Raw genomic sequence first — 21,798 nt, forward strand, 5'->3', positions numbered from 1 at the left:
TCTACTAGAATGGGACAGGCTAAGTTGGAGCATTTGAAGTGATGTAAAAGAATTAAATCTTGCCCAGCTGGTGTGGCTCGGTGGTTGAGCGTCAACCCATGAACCAGGAGGTCACGGTTCTTCTATTCCTGGTCAGGGCACATGCCTGGGTTGCAGGCTCCATCCCCAGTAGGGGGCGTGTAGGAAGCAGCCGACCAATGAGTCTCTCTCATCATTGATGCTTCTCTCTCTCTCTCCCTCACCCTTCCTCTCTCTGAAATCAATAAAAACATATTTTTTAAAAAGAATTGAATATTATCTTTCATAATACAAAGTAATAGATAACAGCCAAAACTGTGCGTTTTAAATAATCAAAGAAATGGCAATGTAAGAAAACTGAAGCTATCTGCCAAAGGAGTCAGCTGAAGGAAATAAACGTGGTTGCCTCTGGGGAGTAGGGGAAGACAGGTTGAGCTGCTCTTTTCATTTGTTTTAAGCCTTATATTGTTTTAAAAAGTATTATTTGACTTTTAAAACGATGTGCATGTGTTACTTGGATTTTAAAAAAGCAAAAACGACTCTCTCTGCCGTCATAAGCCAACACTGTCTATAATATTTAATTCCATTACTTAGTTACAGTCACAATTACAAGCACGAACAGGTTTGGGAACAACACAGCTGATTCTTGCCAATGAAGCCCTTATGCAGAAGAAGAGATGTGCACGCTTGCTAGTGAGAAGCCGGCCAGCCGTGTGCCTTCAGCACGCCCAGGGCGTCCGGTCCGCATGTGTTACAGAAGGGAGACGGAGCACCGTTAAGCTAGCAAGTCCTTTCAACTGAGGTCAGTTAGCAGAGCTTCGGCTGCAATGAATGCACATCATTGAGGAGGATGAAATAAGACAGCCCTGCTCCATCCACTTTCGCTACCTTGTCCGTTTCCCAGGGTTTAGACGGAAGAAATTCTGCAAGGAACCAAGCTCAAGATCTCCCTTCTCAGGGTCATTCAATTTGCTCTGAAATATTAAGCCTCTTGAGGGAAATCTGCCAGTGAGGATAAATGGAAGTCCTTTGGAAGGGCAGGCTGTCTTATACATCCTTAGGCGTACTCCTCAGAATGAGAGGGGAAGGTGGCAAAAGAGATAAAGCAAAAAAATCTGCCTTTCGCACCGAGAAAGGTCCACCTGCTTAACTTTAAGTCACCTGATTTGTTTCGTCACTGCCTCTCTTCTCTTTTGCATTTTGGGTACCTGCTAAACACCGTATACATAAGCACTGCAGGGGGAAATAAGCAGGTGGGAGTTCAAGACAGGACCCAAGACATACCCTCCAAGATCAATGCCAAGTAGTGTCCTAGCAAATCTCTTAGTCTCAAAGTCACCATCTTACCTGCCCCAGTCAATGAAGCCTTGAGGTTTTCAAGTACTTTGGATTGCTAATTATTAGAAGAGTTAAGAAGGATATGCAACCATCTTTTTAAAAAATATATTTCTATTGATTTCAGAGAGGAAGGGAGAGGGGAGAGAGAGATAGAAACATCAATGATGAGAAGAATCATTGATTGGCTGCCTCCTGCATGCTCCACACTGGGGATCGAGCCCACAACCTGGGGCATGTGCCCTTGACCGGAATCGAACCCGGGACCCTTCAGTCCACAGGCTGATGCTTTATCCACTGAGCCAAACAAGCTAGGGCTGCAACCATCTTTTCAAAAATAATCAGCCAACTGATCATCTGCTATGCTATTTTGGGCAACGACCTGCAGAAATATTGCCCAGTAAGGGAAACCTGTCTCTATCTCTTTTACCTGAACTCAATTCTAGACAATTTAGGAATATCAGATCCACCCCCACATATACATTTGACAGCCCTTGCTCATAAGAAATTGTCAAATTTCCTTTACAGCTGAAACTAGAAAACCAAGCAAGGCAGAAATTGGCTTTTAGCCATTAAATGGGTGTACCTTTTTATATATAGAATCAGCTAGGAGGGGCAGTTTGGATCTTCTGAAAGGTCACTCCCCACAGCTTCTGAAAATCAATTCAAAATAAGTATTCTCACCCAACTGGTGTGGCCCAGTGGTTGAGCATCGACCTATGAACCAGGAGGTCACAGTTTGATTCCCAATCAGGGCATGTGCCCAGGTTTCTGGGCTCAATCCCCATTAGGGGGCGTGCAGGAGGCAGCTGATCAATGATTCTCTCTCATCCTTGATGTTTCCATCTCTCTCTCTCCTTCTCCCTTCCTCTCTGAAATCAACAAAAAATATTTTTTTAAAGTAAGTATTCTCTTTATTTATTCATATATGCTTAAATGAATAAATAAGCCCTTATGCTTCTTTCTTCTTTGGCATCAGTAACCACAGAATGTGACTCAGGCCACATAAATGTCTCTTTGGTTGCCTTCCATAAAGAACGCCTCCCCATTTTGTGGCCACCTCACTCATATCCGGGCCCCAACGCTGGCCATTAGCCAGGCCCTGATCCGTCGGCACTTGCTCACTGCACTGTTTTGGTGAGACTGACTGTTCATTTTAACCATTATCACTTGAATATAAAAAAAACACATGGTAGCCACTCTCCTCCTCTTACTTCGGACCAGCTAAGTTTCCCTGGTGTAGACACAGATCATCAACAGAAGTATCTGCATTTACATTTTCACAGGTAATGATCCCAATCACCTCGTGTACCCCGGGTGTACCCCCTCATCTTATTTTTCACCTCCTCCCCAACTCCTACCTTCCCAGCAATGGCTTTGAGCACTGAATGGGGAAGACTGGTATGTTACTGAATGCTTTTTGAAATGGAATCCACATCTTCTCAAGCCCTATTAGGTAGGGGTGGAGGTGGGGGAGCAGAGAGGTACCTCGGTGTCAGAGCTGTTGCCATTCAGAGCCTCGATGTTTGGGTCCCTCCAGTCTTCTGAGAGTGAAGGGATGTAATTGTCTGTCAGAGCATCCCAAACCCTATAAACAAAGAGAAGCTCTCATTAGCACACATCTGGGGCCCCGCCCATCTGGAGGAAGGAAGAGCTGGGCGGGGGAGGCAGGCTCTGTGGGGGCCAGGCTGAGGTCATCTGCCTTCCAGCAGGCAGGAGCCAAGCTGCTTAGAGCTGAATCAGAGGCTCTGCCGCCGCCCGGAGGGAAAGAGCCAAGAGAGCGGACCCTGGCCAGGAGCTTCCAAGTGAACGGTGTTTGCTTCAGAGAAGGGGAGCCATTGCGATAAAATGATGGAGTCTACAATCAAATCACCTCTGGCAATTAAAAAACATTGCCCTAGAAAATAAACCTGGCCCTCAGCAAAATAGTTCATGTCTCATAAAATTACGCAATGCCTCTTTCCTACTGGCAGAGAAGACAGAGAGAGATAGAGACCCAGACACAGAGAGAAACACACAGAGAGATAGATAGAGATGGCGATCTGGGCAGATTCTCTGGCTGGATCTCACTAAGAACAGGGTCATCATGTGGTGCCAATGATGTTGTGCTTACTTACTACCCAAAATGTTTAGCGAGCCCACGGGTGGCACGATCCTGCCCTCTGACAGCGCAGAGTCTAGGTGTGCCCTGTCTCCCACGTGGACCCTCCAAAGCAAATGTATGAAAGGAACCAATGAGCACACCTCTGTCTGCACGACGACCTCAGTGGGAGAAGATGGGCTCCCTTTACGACATTTCTTTGTAGCATTCCGAAATGTACATTATAAGAAAGGGCCTTTTGCCATCCTTGTTGCTTAACTCATTTCAGAAAGATTTATGGAGAGAATCCTGAAGTCAAAAACTCTCACACAGAGGAAAAGAAATGCATTAGTCAATACCCAGAGATTAGTGTAAATCTCATAAAATAATGCCATACCTGGAAGCCAGCAGCACTTGAGTTAATCTTAAATAAATAAATGAGGACTCTACAGAGTTTCCTTCAGGAGTATATGCATGTCATGATACCTATGAAACCAAGGGTAGGAAATACTAATGCAGTATAAGGAAATAGCCATCCTATATAATTAAAGCCTAATATGCTAAGTGTCCAGTCGTCCGGTGACTGGTCAATTGTTCAACCAATCAAAGTGTAATATGCTAATGATAGGCTAAGGCTGCTCAACCGCTTGCTATGATGTGCACTGACCACCAGGGGGCAGATGCTCCGACTGGTAGGTTAGCTTGCTGCTGGGGTCCAGCAGATCAGGACTGAACGAGATGGGCCAGACACGCCCTGGAGCCCTCCCGTGGTTCCTCCCTGGCCCCATCATGCACCAGTGGGGTCCCTTGGCCTGGCCTGCACCCTCTCGCAATCCGGGACCCCTCAGGGGATGTCAGAGAGCCAGTTTCAGCCCAATCCCGCAGGCCACTCCCCTCGGGAGGGCTCCAGATGCAGGGCTCACAGCTGGTGAATGATGCTGCTGCAGCGCAAGCCTCTCCTGATCAGCACTGAGCAGGCATGAGCCTGCGGCAGGCGCAGTGGGGCCGGGATGAGTGGGAGCGGCAGGCAGGAGCTGCAGGCGGCGTTGGACTGCGGGTTTTGGGCCAATCCCTGCAGTCCACCCCAAGGTACCCCACCCGTGCACGAATTCATGCACCGGGCCTCTAGTTTAAAAATAAGCAAATATGTACACATGTGGATCAAATTCAAAACATGACAAAATGTGGATTAAGATGTTGAAACAATAAGTGCAAATTATATATGCATATATATATATATATATACACACACACACACACACACACATACATATAGAGAGGGAGAAAGAGAGAGAGCAAAACAGAGCACAGATACTTGAAATAAAAATCATATGCATAAATTGAGTGAGGAAAGTGCTCTTAACATATAAAATCAGGTATAATATATGATACATGGATATATAAGCAGAAATTTTTTTTGAATCTTCAGCTGAGGATATGTTTTTATTGCTTTTAGAGAGGAAGGGAGAGAGAGAGAGAGAGAGAGAGAGAGAGAGAGAGAGAGAGAGAGAAACAGCAATGTGAGAGAGAAACATCAATCAGTTGCCTCCCTCACATGCCCCAACCAGGATCAAACCCACAACCTAGGTATGTGCCCTGACCAGAAATCAAACCCTCAAACTTTTGGTGTACGGGATGACACTCCAACCGACTGACCCACACTGGCCAGGGCGCAGAGATTCTCCTAGTGCGTGATGCATACAACTCAGGAGGTGAAACACACAGGTAACAGCAGTGCTGGGGTTATCCGATTATTTGTTATTTTCCTACAATTACAGGAAAGCACTTTGCAAGAGCTCATCGTTAAACATCGCTTCAGCAGGATTTCAGAGTCTCCTTCTTAAACACGGGCGATGACCCAATCTCTATCAGGCACTATATTAGAGCTGCACTAATCCAGCCTAATTCGAAATCCGAGTCTCATTAGCATTCTAAAGCCAAGAGGCAAATAGGATCTGCTCTCTGTGAGACAAAAGTCCCAGCACACACCCGCTGGAAGGATCGGTGGACGGCAACTGTGAGCATCACACCCCTGCACCACATTCTCTGCTGGAGAAGGAGAAGCAAGGCACGCAGGCACCGACCTTCAGACTTGTCCCTGCAGCAAGTCCTGGAAAATGAAATTCAGCAAAGCCCAAAATAGGCAGGAGCCCTTTGTCCCTCTCTCCTGGGCAGGATGGAAGCTGGGAACGTCGATAGAAGGCACACTTCCCAATGACCTTGAAACTGTTCGCAGCCTTCCAGAGACAACTGGGAACTCTCGCACATCTTTTAGGGAGCAGCGACTTTTCTCATCTGAGCCTTCACTACCACACTCTGGATTTTACCTTCAGATTCAAGGGTTTTTTAATAATATATTTTATTGATTTCTTACAGAGAGGAAAGGAAAGGGATAGAGAGTCAGAAACATCGATGGGAGAGAAACATCGATCAGCTGCCTCCTGCACACCTCCGACTGGGGATGTGCCCGCAACCAAGGTACATGCCCTTGGCCGGAATCCAACCTGGGACCCTTCAGTCCGCAGGCTGACGCTCTATCCACAGAGCCAAACCAATTAGGGCCGGATTCTAGATTTTCAGTGACAACTTCCTAAACCGTTGCTGAAACCTCAGGATTCAAGCTGTTCTCATTCTCTTTCGGGTTTTGTTCGGGTTTTTCTTCTTCCGTTCAAGGTACTTTTTACCCTCAGAGGTTCAAAGCAGCCTTTAGACAGAAGGACTCTCATCTCTTTGTAATCACAACGCGTACCTTTCCTATATTTATTCGGTGCCCATTTAACACCAATAACAATGCACAGCCACCACTTGGCCAGCAAGCACTTACCATAAGCCAGGCACTATCCTGAACTCTGTATGTGGATTCCTTCATTCACTCCAAACAACAGCTCTGTAAGGCAGACAGTAATGAGGAGAAGCTGGAGCGTGGGGGAGTTCATTTAACCTGGCTAAGTTTACACAGCCAGTAACCACAGAGGTGGGACTGAACCAACAGGCAATAGAGCTTCCAGAGCCTACATTCCTAACTACTTCACTCTCCCAATCCTTGATGAATTTTATGATACGCATAGGCATCAGAATACTACACCAAGTTCCAAATCACACCCTAGAACAGCAGTTCAGAAACTGGCTGTGCATGCAAAGTCTAGAACTACATTGCTCTGGGCAGTATGCTTTCATCAATCTACAGAAGACAAAGGGCACGGACGGCAGGGCCACGCCCTGCTTTCTGTCCACATCTCCATCCCGGGAAAGGCTAAGTGGAAGGCAGAGGCGGGACGCTGGGAGGCAAGCAGCCACAGGGACCAGGCGCCGGGGCGGGAGGGAGAGCACAAAGCTCGCTGTGAGGAGGAGTGGGAAGGGCTTTCTCCCCAGAGAGGCTAACTATGGATGGTAAGCAGGGTCCTTGGAAACGGACATAGTTCCTTTTACAGGGACGCTGAGGCGGACTGTAAAATTCCACTTCCCTGGGGAGCATCCTGCTATTGACTCTGATCTCGGGGAAAGGAGACTCTGAAAGCCATTCACTCTATCCTTTCCCAGAGAATTAAGATTAACCCTAGCCAGACAGGCCAGTTGGTTAGAGCACTGTCTCCATGCGCCAAGGTTGCGGGATCGATCCCCCGTCAGGGCACATACAGGAATCAACCAGTGAATGCATGAACAAGTGGAACAACAAATCAATGTCTGTCTGTGTGTCTCTCTGTGTGTGTGTGTGTGTGTCTGTCTCTCTTTCTCTCTCATCAGTTAAAAAAAAGGAACTAAGATTAGACAGGTTGCCTCAATTTCTGTCATGCTGCCCTGGCACCTGGGGTTCAGTTTGTTCTCAGTCCCTATAATAACAGAAACGGCTTTTAGGTGCCTATTTTATAGCTTGGGCTTAGATGCCTGCAGAATGGAATAACCTGTCTTTCACCAGAGGGCTAGGCATTTGGGAAAGGGTGATGGCAGAGGGTGAACAAACCGAACAGAATGGGTCATGATAATACACCTAGACAAAAACTCAAGTCTGAAACCGGCAACGTAGCCATCAAGGCTACATTAGTCCAGCTCCCCGCCACACACACACACACACACACACACACACACACACACACACACCTACATACCTATTCCTGACAATATAGTAGACTCTGCACAGGTCTTGTTAGAATTCCAACTTGGTAACATTTCCTTGAATCCCCTCTAGGCCGACTACAGCCCTTGTCCAGTGGTTCATTTGCATCTAGCCATCAATATCCACACTTGGATGTGTGTTAACATAGATACTTTTGCAGTTAATATTTAAGAATAATTAATTACTAGCACATGAATGACTTTGAACAACCTTTCGGATTCTTTATAAATGCTTAAATACAATTAATACAATCTGTGCCTTTTATATGGAGAAAGAAGAGAATTAACTTTCCTAAAAAATCAGTTATCTGTCATCTTTTCCTATCTGGTTATTTGGTATTTACTTGTCTACAACGTAAAGTGTGGCTGATTGTAGGCCGTTTATATATTGTGCAGACTTTGTTTTTAACCTCACCCTTGACCCCACAATTCCGTCTGAAGAACAAGAAATCTGTCAGGTCTCCCGTGGCTGGCCCCTCTATCTCGGGGCACTTGTAAGAAGGCTGAGAGGGACCCCAGGAGGCAGGAGGTGGGGTGAGAACTGCCCCTTCCCGTTTTGTATTGGCCCCTAGGAACCTCGGGCCTCCAGGTTCAATCTCTTATGATAAAGGGAAGGTTGATCACATATAAGCAAACAAGAGATTCTGAAATAGTTTCTAAATTTAAAAACAGGAGCTATATATTCAAGTCTGACTCTCGTTTAATGCCCCCATGCCCTGGTGCAGTGGTCGGCAAACTCATTAGTCAACAGAGCGGCAAACCGCGGCTCGAGAGCCGCATGTGGCTCGAGAACCACGGTTTGCCGACCACTCCCCTGGTGAATCAGAGATAAGCTGATATCTCCGCCAAGTCCCTGTTATATCCCACCCAAAACACTTTCAGTTCATTTGTAGATGAACTATTCCTCCAAATACCAAACCTAAGCAAGTTTATTGGAACCCTAGAGCTATGCAGGAGAACCACAATCAAGTCAGCTATTAAATTATCTTCTTCCTTTACCTCATCATATTTTAGTTAAAGTATCTGAATAGGTGTCTATAAAACAAAGTATGTAGTTGGATTCTCATTTTTATATTAATTTGTAAAGATTCAAATACGCTGACCACAATGTTAATTTCTCTCTTCTCAGATTCCTCCCTCGACACTACCCCCAAATCATACTTTTATCTCCAAGGAATTCTTCAATCTTTGGTCTGTTAGCTGAGTCAGTCAATGAGGCAGGCAAGTCGGGGAAAGTCAGGATAAGACACTAATCCCATGTGAGGGTAATTGACATTGAGTGGCCTCTGTTAATGTGCTACTTGCTGGCTGTGCCTCCATCCTTAATGAGGCAGCGGCGGGTGAAGTAGGGGAGAGATGATTTGTCGGAAGCAAAAGGAATTGGACACATCGTAAAAAGTCATTTTCAGAGCGCAGCCCGGGTGAGGTGAGAAATGAGGTTCTTTGCCAGTCCTTAGTCCCGCTTCATCAAGACTGAGCTCTGGAGGTTTCAAAGATGAGGACCCACGCAGTCAACTAGAGTTAGTGACTAGCCCAAGGTCACACAGCGACTTAGTGAGAGTCTGAAAATTAGAATTCATAGTCTTTATATTTCTAGTTCATTGCCTGGTGCAATGGACTAGAGTGAAGAAATACTCTGTATAATAAAGCCCCACGGTCATCCTTTTTTGGATTTAAAAGAGTCGAACAAATTATAACAGTCTCAGTATCTAAAAAGAATTAGTTTGAAACTTGAAATGGGATAACATACAGTCCACTGTGATAGTACTGGTCACCAGAGTGACATGTTCTCTATGCCCAGGCCTTCAGGTGAGCATTAATGAAAAGGAGAAGACAGAAATGGGTTAGACCTAGCTAGAAACACTGTACGTATACCTACAAGGCTAGCTATTATCGCCATTCCATTCATTCAATAGTCAATATGTCACTCAAAAGTATTATTTGATCACTTACTACACACCAAGCATTACATTAGACAGTGGGGATATAATAGTAAGACACAGATTTGTTGCCCTGTATTCAGAGATACCGTCTTCATTAGCCACCAAATAAGCTACTATCTGCCCAATATGGTCAGGTTCAATCCTCTGTCTAGGTCTCTAGGACATGCCTCTTACGCAGCTTGTCTATGGTCAGCTCTTCCTGCTCAAGTCCATAAAAAGAGAAACCAAGAACACAGTTGTTCTCCCAACTTCCACGATCAACTACGTGGCATTTCTTGGGTGATGCCCAAAGAACAATTGGTGCATGTTTTCTTTCTGCAGGGAATTCATTGGTTTTTGTTTTTATCAATGCCCCAAACACTCTTTAATTTATGTGAAAAATTACCCCTTCTCTTTCTAGTCCCTTCTCGAACAGCTCTGTTCTCAGATATCTTTTCTCAACTACTGTTCTGGCCTGAGAAGGTGGCTAGTGAGTGGCCTGGGGAACCTGCACACTCGGAAGCCCCTTCAACCCAGTTATCATCTTTGTAGTCCCCTGGGTCAGTGGTCAGCAAACTCATTAGTCAGCAGAGCCAAATATCAACAGTACAACGATTGAAATTTATTTGGAGAGCCAAATTTTTTAAACTTAAACTTCTTCTAATGCCACTTCTTCAACATAGACTTGCTCAGGCCATGGTATTTTGTGGAAGAGCCACACTCAAGGGGCCAAAGAGCCGCATGGGGCTCGTGAGCCGCAGTTTGCCGACCACTGCCCTGGGTAATTCCGTGGGCTCAAGTTCATTTCTAGACATTTTTTTCCACATGTGAGGGGTGGAAGCAATTTGGACTTGTTCACAATTCTGGTGTTTCTTGAAGCAAATTGCTCTAATGAAATAGATTCCTCTATCACAGTTTTTTTTGTTTTTGTTTTTTCTGGTCCTTATTTTTTAAAGCTGGGTGGGTTGCTACTGGCATAAAGAAAGCTAAAGACAGCCCTAGCTGGTTTGGCTCAGTGGATAGAGCGTCGGCCTGCGGACTGAAGGGTCTCAGGTTCGATTTCGGTCAAAGGCACATGCCTGGGTTTTGGGCTTGATCCCCTGTAGGGGACCTGCAGGAGGCAGCCAATCAATGATTCTCTCTCATCATTGATGTTTCTATCTCTCTTTCCCTCTCCTTTCCTCTCTGAAATCAATAAAGATATATTTAAAAAAAAAAGAAAGAAAGAAAGAAGAAAGAAAGAAAGCTGAAGATAGACAGACCCCACCCCACCCCCAAGTTTAACATACTCCCGAAATTCTATTTTGTATCTAGGGGAAACTCTATTTCCTAAAATCTCTTCACTTCTTTAAGGTTTCAACTTAAGAAAGCTCCACGGGTGACTATGAAGGGATACGACAGGACAATGGCAGCAACTACCAGGGAGAGCACTGCCCGGCTGACATGGAAAGGTAGTAAGAAGCCAGGAGCTCCTAGACAGAATCTAGGTCTATGTCAAGGTCCCCAGACCCCAGGGCTCTTGTATGAAGCAAGAGAGGGCAACTAAGACGTCTTACTCCTCGTCCTGCAGGGTCTCCTCCTCCTCTTGGATCTGGAACTGGTTCTTCACGGGAGCCAGGTTCTCGGTCTTGGCATTGTAGTTCCGGAAGCAGACATTGAGCTTCTCGTCAAATTCATTCACGAGGTCCTCCATGGACTTGAAGCTGATTATTTCAGAAGAGAAATTCTCCAGCTCAGAGAGGGAGGGGTCCTCCAGGTGGTGGGGCGAGGAGCCGTACAGACACCGTGGCTTCTCCTCCGGTTCCTCTGAGCAGCAGGGCCGGAGGTCCTCAAACTCTTCATCCAGACTCACCAGTGGGGCCTCCATCCTGGCGCAGCTGCAACGTTCAGGGCTCGTTTCTCTGGAAGAAATGAACAAGCTAATGTGAGTTTGGACTGGGCGTTGGGGCCAGCCCTGCGGAGGGAACGTAATCACATATTCCATTACTCTGTGTCTCTCTAAACAGAGTCCACTTAACTGGCATCCATCGCTCCTGCGCTCGCTCATTATTCTGCACTTAAGGAGTTCAAATATCATTGTCAGTATGAATAACACTAATCTAAGTAGAATACACTTAGAGGTATACCTGCTTCCAATTCCCTGCTCTAAAAAACAAAGCATCATGGTTCAGTGTGCAGCCCCTGGACCAGACCGCCCAGGCTCGCATCCTGTTCTGCCCCTTCCCAGCTTCGACCTTAGCAAGTTTCTTAACTTCTGTGTGTTTCCTTTTATTTGTCCCAGGACAGAAATAATACCAGGACCTACCTCCAAGGGTTGTCATAGGGTAAAAGGAGTAAACACAGGTAAGAGCTTAGGGCAGTGGCTGGCAGACAACCAATGTCAATATTGTTCGAAATAGGCCCATATCCTTAACCACGTGCTCTGGAAGCTGGAAGTTCTTCATAACTTATTTGGTGGAAAAACCTGACCTGAAGCTAACTAAGCTCATTTGGCAACTAAACCTGATTTACATGAATATAAAAGCTGCTTATGGTTTTAAGTTATCCCACTTAGTGTGTTTTGCTGCAGAAATACTAATTTTTTAAACTATAGAGATTGTTGCACCGGTCCCCAGGGGATGCTTTGCAGAATAGGCACTCTATTACTGCCTTCCACATGTTGAGATAATCTAAATTCTGAAACATGCCTGGCCCCGAGGATTTTGGATAGCAAGTCATGGACCTCGCTATTACTGCCCTCATCAATAAATAACAGACCGACAGAACACTAACAGAGGCTTTCAAACAAGCACCTGAGTTTTTCCCAGACACAGAGCAAAACCAGGACTAGAGGAATGGATTAAATGATCTAGTATCCATCAAAGACGGGTCCAACTACCAATGTGTTCCCCACTGTTCCAGAGCCAGAGTCCACAACCACCATCTTGGCCTCTGTGCCCGGGCAAGGCTGCAGGCTCTGGCCTCCCTGCATTTCCCACAGCTCCGGGCCCTCTTCACACATTGCCTTCACCTGTGATTTATCCATCCAGTTTGCACCTCCAAGCCCTTCCCCAATTTGAATCTAAATCCCTCGAGGGCACTGGCGTCCTCTGAATAGCCTCCTGGGCTCCTAGCACACGCTGCCCTGTGGCCCGGCAACCAATCAATGTGTACTCGCTGAAAAAACGATCTTCTCATCCACATACAGTTTCTCATTCTCCATCTCAGGCAGCACAGGTATCATCATCGATCATACCCTCCTCTGCACACAAAACTTCCTTCCTGGTAACATAGAAAGGCAACCCAGCTTTGCTCTCCGGTCGCTGTGATTTTTGATGCAGTTAGCTGCTTACATTGGAACCACTATCCGAGGAGAGCCAAACGGACAGCAAAAACCACGGGGTTTACCCTAGGACGTCACTCTCCATCTCTGTCTACAACGTTTAAAATTCTAAATAAGGGAAGCAAAGGGCGCGCCGGGTGAGGACCTGGGCGGCTCTTCCTGGGTTTTTACTGGCGGTTAAGTTAGCATCACATCCAACATATTCTGAGTGTGTACAGTTTACAGAGGCAGCATGATAGGACCTTCGAATACAAAAGGAAACAAGAGCAGTGTGGTATCTTGGAAAGAACACAGGCTTAAGAGCCAACAGACCTGGCTCAAGGATAAGCATCGTGGGTCCTGATGAACTCATTTGTTAAGATGAAGGTGTTAATACCTTTGGAAGTTAATTTTAATAACATATTAACTTAATAATTTAACTATAATAATATATTTTCTTTAATCCAGTATATCCAAGATATCACCATTTCAAATTGTAATCCATATTTTAAAATACTGATGATCCATTTTACATTCTTTTTCCATACTAAGTCTTTGACATCCAGGGTATGTTTTACAATTACAGCTAGTCTCCATTTGGACCACCCACCTTCCCAGTGCCCAATAGCCACGTGTGGCTAGTGGCTACCCTATTGGACAACACATCTATAGAGGAATACACAACTAATCGTCAGTCAGGGATTCCTCACCTAGTCTACAGACCCCAAGGGCTCTTTTATATGGCCAAAGGGGCCCATGGCACAGAAAAGATTAGGAATCCTGTCTGGCCAGTGTGGCTCAGTGGTTGAGCATCGACCTATGAACCAGGAGGTCATGTTTGATTCCAGTCAGGGCACATGCCCAGGTTGCGGGCTCGATCCCCAGTAGGGGCGTGCAGGAGGCAGCCAATCAATGATTCTCTCTCATCATTGATGTTTCTATCTCTCTCTCCCTCTCCCTTCCTCTCTCTGAAACTATATTTTAAACAAAATTAGGAATCCTTTAGTGCCCAAGTGAGTTTAGGAAAGATCACGGAGTGCAGTAGAGAGCAAGGGAAGGTTTTACTGCTGAGGGTTTGTGCGGATGGAGGCAGGACTCTGTGATGGTGAAGAGCCTGGACTGCAGATTCCCATCCTGTCCTGTCACTTCCCAGCTCTGAGACTTGAGGCAAATCATCAGCCTCTTTGTGCCTCAGTCTCCTCATCTATAATTGGGATTTTGAATAGTACTTACATTGAATAGTAGTTATTTTGTGGAGTCAATGAGATCAACTTTGAAATGCTAAGCACAATGCATGGAACACATAGTGTCCAATAAATGCCAATGACTTTAGGAAAATGGGAATTACTTGGTTATATGGAAACGTGGATTGAGAATGCTCCAAGTGAAAGAAAAACCATCCTTGCTGTGATATTCTAGGCCAGTGGTCGGCAAACTCATTAGTCAACAGAGCCAAATATCAACAGTACAACGATTGAAATTTCTTTTGAGAGCCAAACTTTTTAAACTTAAACTTCTTCTAACGCCACTTCTTCAAAATAGACTCGCCCAGGCCGTGGTATATTGTGGAAGAGCCACACTCCAGGGGCCAAAGAGCCGCATGTGGCTCGCGAGCCGCAGTTTGCCGACCACGGTTCTGGGCTTCAAAATGCCTATCAAATGAGAGAACTATTTATTGCTAAATGAATTTTTTCATCTTTTTTTGCTAAAGCACCATACTTTAAATTCATTTGGTCGAAGCCTCTTGGGTCCCAGGTCCCATTTCAGAGAGACATAAAGGTTAACCAGCAGCTGTTCCAAAATTTTACATTTCCTTTAAATGTGCACGCTTCTCTAGGAGAGAGGGGGTGCTGGGAGGAGCAGGAGATACCAAGGGGGTGCTGATTTGAAATGGCACAATCCATACTAATTAACTAGCAACAAGAGGGCAATCTAGGACGAAGATTGAGTTTTGAGTGTTGGCAACAGGAAGATTATGCTGAAAGCACCTATCCTCGGCCCATGCAGACTCTAGAGAAATGGATTCATCTAGAGGTTTATTAAAGAAGAAATGGATATCACAGTTCTAGGGTTCAGAAACATGATCGTAATCAATAACATGGCCTGATTTCTTTTCATCGATTCACTGCCGAGAAGCCAAGAAGCTCCACATGAATGGCCAGCTGGAGGTGATGCTAAAACTGAAAGCCTGTGCTGGGAACCAGAAGCCACTCAGCACCCAACCTGAGCCCAGCCTTTGCAGAAAGAGCCCAGGCCAAGGCAGAGGAGATGAGAACCCGGCATTCTGACTGGCCCTGCCCTGGTCTTGAGGAGGGGCCTCTGGGTTGGGGCTGGCAGCCCTTCTTGAAATGGTGCCCTTTACTCCCCTTCCTTTAGCTCGCCTTCTTTCGCTCTTCTCTCTTGGCAGGGTGCCTTTGCCCCCAAACTGAAATGTCCTACTCTGGCATCTGGCAAGCTTGCTCCTGTCTTCATCAGCACGTCGTCGGGGAGGCCTCCTCCCCTTAAAAGCTGGGGTTGAGCCCTAGCTGGTTTGGCTCAGTAGATAGAGCGTGGGCCTGCGGACTGAAGGGTCCTGGGTTCGATTCTGGTCAAGGGCACATGCCGGGGTTGGGGGCTTGATCCCCGGTAGGGGGCGTGCAGGAGGCAGCCAATCAATGATTCTCTCTCATCATTGGTATTTCTCTCTCTGTGTCCCTCTCCCTTCCTTCTCTGAAATCAATAAAAATATATTTTTTTAAAAAAAAAAGCTAGAGTTGAAATAATTGATCACTTATCCCCTTTCTCTATGCTTCCAAAGTCGATTTTTAAAAGAATACATGGAGAATGGCAGAAAGAAGGAACCATAGGAGGCTTTTTCTCTTTATCACAGAACAGAGTACAGGACTACAGTTTGATTATGTCCTATTATCTATTCCATTTATGTTGGCTCCTGATGGGTAGTGCAATTTGGGAAAGAAAAGGCATCCCGGAGCTTAACAGAGGCCAGCAGGGAACACATAATGATGCACGGGCCGCAGCGTGGGGCAGCAGTCACATCTCCAGCCCCTGCTTTGCTGGCTGAGCAGAGCGGAGCAGAGCAGCAGAGAATTCACCGTGCCTCCAGAGGCCTCCATGCCATCTCCCCTTCTTCCCATCACTTGCCCCATAAATCAATAGATCCTGTGTGCCGCACCCCTCACCACCAGCCTCCCTAGAACCTCCTTCCACTGATGCACCTTCAGTTTTCCTGCTGCGACTCGGCCAAGCCCAGTCAGGATACATGATTGTGGCAGCTTCACATTTTGACGGAAAGAGTATTTCATTGCATATAAGCCAGCAACCCCTTCGCGGTTCTGCTTCCCTCTGTTCCCCTCCTCCTGCTGCTCCATCACCCTCATCTCTCATCCCCCCTGCCCTCCGCCCCTGGGCTGTTAGGGCAAAGAAAGGCTCCTCCGAGCAGCACAATGGCTGGCACTCCAAGCAAGCTGGGCTCATCCCCCCCGGCTGCACACATTCCACGGGCCCTTTTGGCCAAACAGGATGGAGACACCGAAGTGGGAGGGGAGTTGGGGGGTGTCGATAGGCAAGGAGGGGGCCGGCAAGGAGGGAAGGGATAGCAAGAGCGAATAGAGGGCTGTGATAATCACCCCACCCTGGGCTCTGTCCAGCGCTGGGCCCAGCTCGGGACAGAGCCAACTCGTCCTTTCTCCGACCTGTTCTGTGGCCCAACAATTGCTCCCCAGCGTCTGCGGCAGCGGCCAGGGCGCTGACCCTGCAGGAATGCCCGGTCCTGGGGAAGGCCTGGCACCCCAGGGAGGGCACAGCGGGGGCGGCGCGGGTTATTAAGGGCAGAGATGACTGGAGCTTTAAGGTGACGGGCCAGATAACGGTCTTGAAAGGAGGCACCCACCCGCTCGCTGTTCGATGGCTGCTGGGTGGCAACACCGGGCAGCGTCCCCTGCTCGCCGGGGCCCCACACCGCGTGCTCGGGCACAGACACACACGCATACACACACAGAGACACATACACATACACACACACACTGTCACATACACATACACATACACACATGCACCCCCGCCCGGGCGCGCTCTCACACACACACACACACACACACACACACGCTGTCATACACGCACGCACACGCAGCACTGTCACCCTCAGTCACACGCGCGGATACACACACACACACACACCCGCCTGGCTGGGGGCCCAGGCTCGGATGCTGCTGGCAGTGCCCAAGTCCCGCATCCCCGCTGCGCTCCCGCCAAGGGCAGAGCAGAGAGCGCCCACCTCCGGGCTTTCTGATTCCAGGATGGGACGCGGCGGGGGGGTGCGGGGCTGCGGCTCCCCTCGACCTGCGGGCCCCCGAAGCCCGGGTCGCGGGGCCTCCTCACCACCCCGTCCAACCCCCACCCATGGCGTGGGTCGGTCCGGACCAAGGTCGCCCCCGCGACTGCACCTGTGCGGGTCCTGGCGGAGGGAGGCGGTCCCCGGGCTCAGCGGGACACCTCCATCCACCGAACGGCCGGAGCGCAGTGCCGGGCAGCGGCGGGCAGCGGCGGGGCAGCGGCGGCCGGGCGGCGGCAGCGGAGGCGGCTGCGGCGAGCTCCCCTCCACCCGCCCTCGCCCCTCCCCGCGCTCGTGCCCGGCTCCGGGGGCGCGCCCGCGCTCGGGCTCCCGCCCACTGGCACGCGCGGACCCGTGCGTCATCTCCTCGTTAGCATTCAGAGCCTTCCTTGGAGCAGGTGGCCGCCTTTATTAATATTTATGAGTAAGTGCCCCCTCCCCCTAGCGCCGGCCTTTCTGCTTCCCCCACAAAATATGCAGAAGCGCCAAGATGCGTGCGAGCCTTAACTCCCCACTTGGAAATCTCACTGGGCCTGATGCTGTAATGCTCAAAAGAAGCTCGGAGGTGGCTGAGTGGATGGACAGGCGGATGCCCGCAGACACACACCAACGACTCCTGGACTTTAATAACTTGGTGTCTAGCCCTGACCAGTTTGGCTCAGTGGATAGAGCGTCGGCCTGCGGACTGAAGGGTCCCAGGTTCGATTCTGGTCAAGGGCATGTACCTCGGTTGTGGGCTCCAACCTTAGTAGGGGTTGTGCAGGAGGCAGCTGATTGATGTTTCTAACTCTCTACCCCTCTCCCTTCTACTCTGTAAAAAAAAAAAAATCAATAAAAAATATATTTTAAAAAACAAAAACTTGGTGTCTAAGAAACTAAGACAGCCTGGCGCACGTGGCTTGCTGGTTGGGCGTTGCCCTATGAACCAGTTTGATTCCCGGTCAGGGCACAGGCTCTGGTTGTGGGTTCGATCCCCAGTGTAGGGCGTGCAAGAGGCAGTGGATCAATGACTCTCATCACTGATGTTTCTATCTCCCTCTCCCTTCCTCTCTGAAATCAATATATATATATATTTTTTAAAAAAAGATATTAATACACAACCTTAGAAGAATTAAATAATTCAACATATATTAATACCTCCTGTGTGCAATCCATGTAAAGCTTTGGCACAGGATCTAGCATACAGTAAGTGCTCAGTAAGTGCTGCTTGTCTGTTGCTGGAGTTTCAGGAGTCCTCCTGAAGGCTGACAGGTGAGCCATTCCCACCTCCTCACCTCTCTAATCAGAGTAAGTCCCATTTTATATTTAAACAGACAGAGTTTCTAGAGCTTAAAAAGTTTTCCAAACCAGTGACACTCCCGGTCGACAAAGTGGCAAGTGCCTTAAAGAAGATATAAAGTGTTTTCAACAAATTTCTATGACTGCTGTGTGACAGTGAGGAAGACGGCGGGACTTCTGCCCCAAAGGTCACCCAGCTTAAATCAGGGTTCCTCAAGCTCGGCACTGGTGATATTTGGGGCTGGGTGGTCATTGTTGGGCGCTGTCCTGTGTGTTGTATGATGGTTAGCAGCATCCCTGCCCACGAGATGCCTTAGCACCGCCCCCTTCCCTGAGTTGTAACCACCAAAAATGTCTCCAGACTTCATCAAGTGAACACTGGGGTGAGGGAGGGGAGTTACAAAATCACCCCAGTGGAGAACCACTACCTTAGACTTAGGTCTTCAAGGGGCAAGTGCACATTCTGCTAGGACGGGGCTTCCTTTCAGACAGAGGAAACCAACCGAGTAAAGCCTGGGGATGTACAAAGGCACACACATGCCTTTAAGTAAGAAAAAGCTAAGGCTGGGTCTTGGGTACAAACTGCTAGTTGCTGGGGCTACAGGGCAAATAACTGCTCCTGGAATCACACCACTATCATTCTAGGGGCTTCTTTTAGTTCCTGAGCTGAACTTATTGTAGTCCCTAATTTACTTAAGTTGAATCAAAGATTCTTGGAGTCTCCAAAGCATTTAACAAGCATCTAGTCCAGTGGTCGGCAAACTGCGGCTTGCGAGCCACATGCGGCTCTTTGGCCCCTTGAGTGTGGCTCTTCCACATAATACCACAGCCTGGGCGAGTCTATTTTGAAGAAGTGGCGTTAGAAGAAGTTTAAGTTTTAAAAATTTGGCTCTCAAAAGAAATTTCAATCGTTGTCCTGTTGATATTTGGCTCTGTTGACTAGTGAGTTTGCCGACCACTGAGCTAGTCCAACCACCCACCTGATTCAGAAACCAACACAACGTTACACACAGTTCCTACTGAGACACCTCTAGTGATGCGAAACTTGACCTCACTGGGCTGCCCGGTCCTTTGTTTTGTTTTGCTTAATGGTTTTTAAACCAGAAATGACTTGCTGTGATTAGAAGTTTGGTGGCAGCATGATACGTATTGTACTCGTCCTATTGTATCTTACTTAGAAGGCTCCATCTTTTTCTAAATTTACCTTTACTCCAGTTCCACCCCCTCCCCAGGCCTTCACCTCAGGAAGGTTCCATCTTGAAGAAGCCTGTTTTCCATGACATTCTGGATATGAGCTGCTGAATCTTTATTGAAAACCTATGTCAATCACAGCCCAGTCAATAAAGATGAGCTCATACCTGCTAACATTCTGAGACTACTTGGTGCTTCCATCACTGGTAGTTCTCAAACACCAACATGCAATTCAAGCCTATATTCATCTCCATCCTCCCTCTCCAGGGTGGATTAAAATCCCTGATTTGTTTTCACGGGGGAAATGAAATATTCCCCATGATTCAAAATCTACTCACGGCCATCTAGCCTGCGGGTAATCGCTCCCTACCACAAAGCACATGCACCAAGGACAAGACCATATTGCTTTCACAAAGAATAAGCAGTATTGTAAAAATTGACAATAAACCAACCCCAGGAATAGTTATGAATTTCAGGGTAGCCATCTCTGTAAAATGACAAAAATACAGGAACTTGATGGCAAATAAAGATTAAGATCCCTCAAGATATTGGAAATTCCCATGAGGGTAAATGTGATGACAATTTTTTTTCTATAAAGAAGAGAATTGAGCCCGGCTGCACCCAGCCGGCATGGCTCAGTGGTTGAACGTCAACCTATGAACTAGGAGGTCTCGGTTCAATTCCGGGTCAGGGCACATGCCCAGGTTGCGGGCTTGATCCCCAGTGTGGGGCGTGCAGGAGGCAGCTGATCGATGATTCTCTCTCATCATTGATGTTTCTAGCTCTCTCTCCCTCTCCCTTCCTCTCTGAAATAAATAAAGATATATTATTTAAAAAGAGAATTGAGTATTTCAGTAAAGGAGAATCACAAATTTTAATAAGAAAAATGAGGTCCCCAGGGTGAGGGAAGCTTTTAGATCGATAGTGCCCTCCCCCAAAAGCTGTTCTTCTTTTCTGTGGCTATGTGCTCTGGGTGAATGGTGACAGGATAGGTTTATTGTTGTCTCCTACTCTGAATAGGAAATAGACCCAGACAGTCATGTGGGGAGACTACCTTGACAGGGTTCAGCTCCAGGAGCTGTTTTCGGTTAATTTTTGGGTCTTCATGAGAACTCCCCTCCACCCCACCCCAGGACAAGCAGGGACATCATTTGTATAAACCCCTGAGGACTGACTCCCACTCCCCTCAATGTTAGGAAGCGTCTCTATTTTCTGCTATTCCCCCAGATGCCCTGGTATTCAGAGATGTGATGATTCAGAAACGAACTTGAGGAAATGAAAAGGCCCAAGAACACGGCCACTTCACTGCACCAGGCTAACCATATAAAAATCACGTCACCAGCAAACTCTCGGAGGCCGAATGCTCTGTAAATGCTGCCCTAGGCCCCAGCCGTCCTTTCCAAGGCCTCAGCTCTGAGTCATTGCAGCCTTTTCAATCCTGCAAACGTGACGAGCGAAGAACCCGTGTTTCTCCCAGTCTTATTTTCAGCAGTTAGTCGTTTTCACAAAGTTGTTGTAGCCAGATTTTAAATAAGCCAGTTTCTTCTCATTGTCACGTGCTATGAGGTGAGACCTTAACGATATTGAACACCAAGCCCTGAAGAAGAGGTAGGCTGGGTTGGGGAAAAGCGACACTGTTCCCTTTAAAGTACAGAGACCAGCCCTAGCTGGTTTGTCTCAGCGGATAGAGCGTTGGCCTGTGGATGAAGGGTCCCGGGTTCGATTCCTGGTCAGGGCACATGCCTGGGTTGTGGACTCAATCTCCAGTAGGGGGTGTGCAGGATGCAGCCAATCAATGATTCTCTTTCATCATTGATGTTTCTATCTCTCTCTCCCTCTCCTTTCCTCTCTGAAAACAATAAAAATATATTAAAAAATAAAAATAAATAAAATACAGAAACCAAATGATAGTCTGCAAAATTCTTGGCCTGGACTGGCTTGGTGACTGTGTTTTGGAGAGCTATAAAAGGAAAAACTCATGGTTAGATATTGATCCAACCCCTAGAACATGTGAGAAATTGATGAGGCAAAGTATTAACTGCTGTCTTAGAAACACATACAGCAATGAAATATAGAACAAGTGTGAAACCAGAAGCTTTGACAATGTATGATCATTCAAAATCTGCTGATTTTGCAGATTTGTATCCTATATAATAAAGAGCTAATATGCAAATGGTCGTCACGCCCTCAGGCCTGAGGCGGTGCCCCACAGCCCGGTGCCAGACCAGGG

The 21,798-nt window shown here is 47.3% G+C and overlaps 1 protein-coding gene across 5 annotated transcripts in view; it reads right to left on the reverse strand.

The window, feature by feature from the left end:
• Window positions 1-21,798, reverse strand: part of FEZ1 (fasciculation and elongation protein zeta 1) — a 124,366-nt gene that overhangs the window by 32,489 nt on the left and 70,079 nt on the right. For 3 of the 5 annotated variants that reach the window (XM_054712763.1, XM_054712762.1, XM_054712764.1), the window contains 2 exons: window positions 11,025-11,369; window positions 2,842-2,941 (listed from right to left, as the gene is read on the reverse strand). In XM_054712763.1, coding sequence (XP_054568738.1) covers window positions 2,842-2,941; window positions 11,025-11,335 — 411 coding nt within the window. In that variant the 5' untranslated portion in view covers window positions 11,336-11,369. Of the gene's footprint in view, window positions 1-2,841; window positions 2,942-11,020; window positions 11,370-17,211; window positions 17,366-21,798 lie in introns of those variants that run through there. The other 2 variants (XM_008142572.3, XM_054712765.1) reach the window with 2 other exon arrangements.

Source organism: Eptesicus fuscus, chromosome 23 (assembly GCF_027574615.1).
Source record: "Eptesicus fuscus isolate TK198812 chromosome 23, DD_ASM_mEF_20220401, whole genome shotgun sequence".
Lineage (NCBI taxonomy): Eukaryota > Metazoa > Chordata > Mammalia > Chiroptera > Vespertilionidae > Eptesicus > Eptesicus fuscus.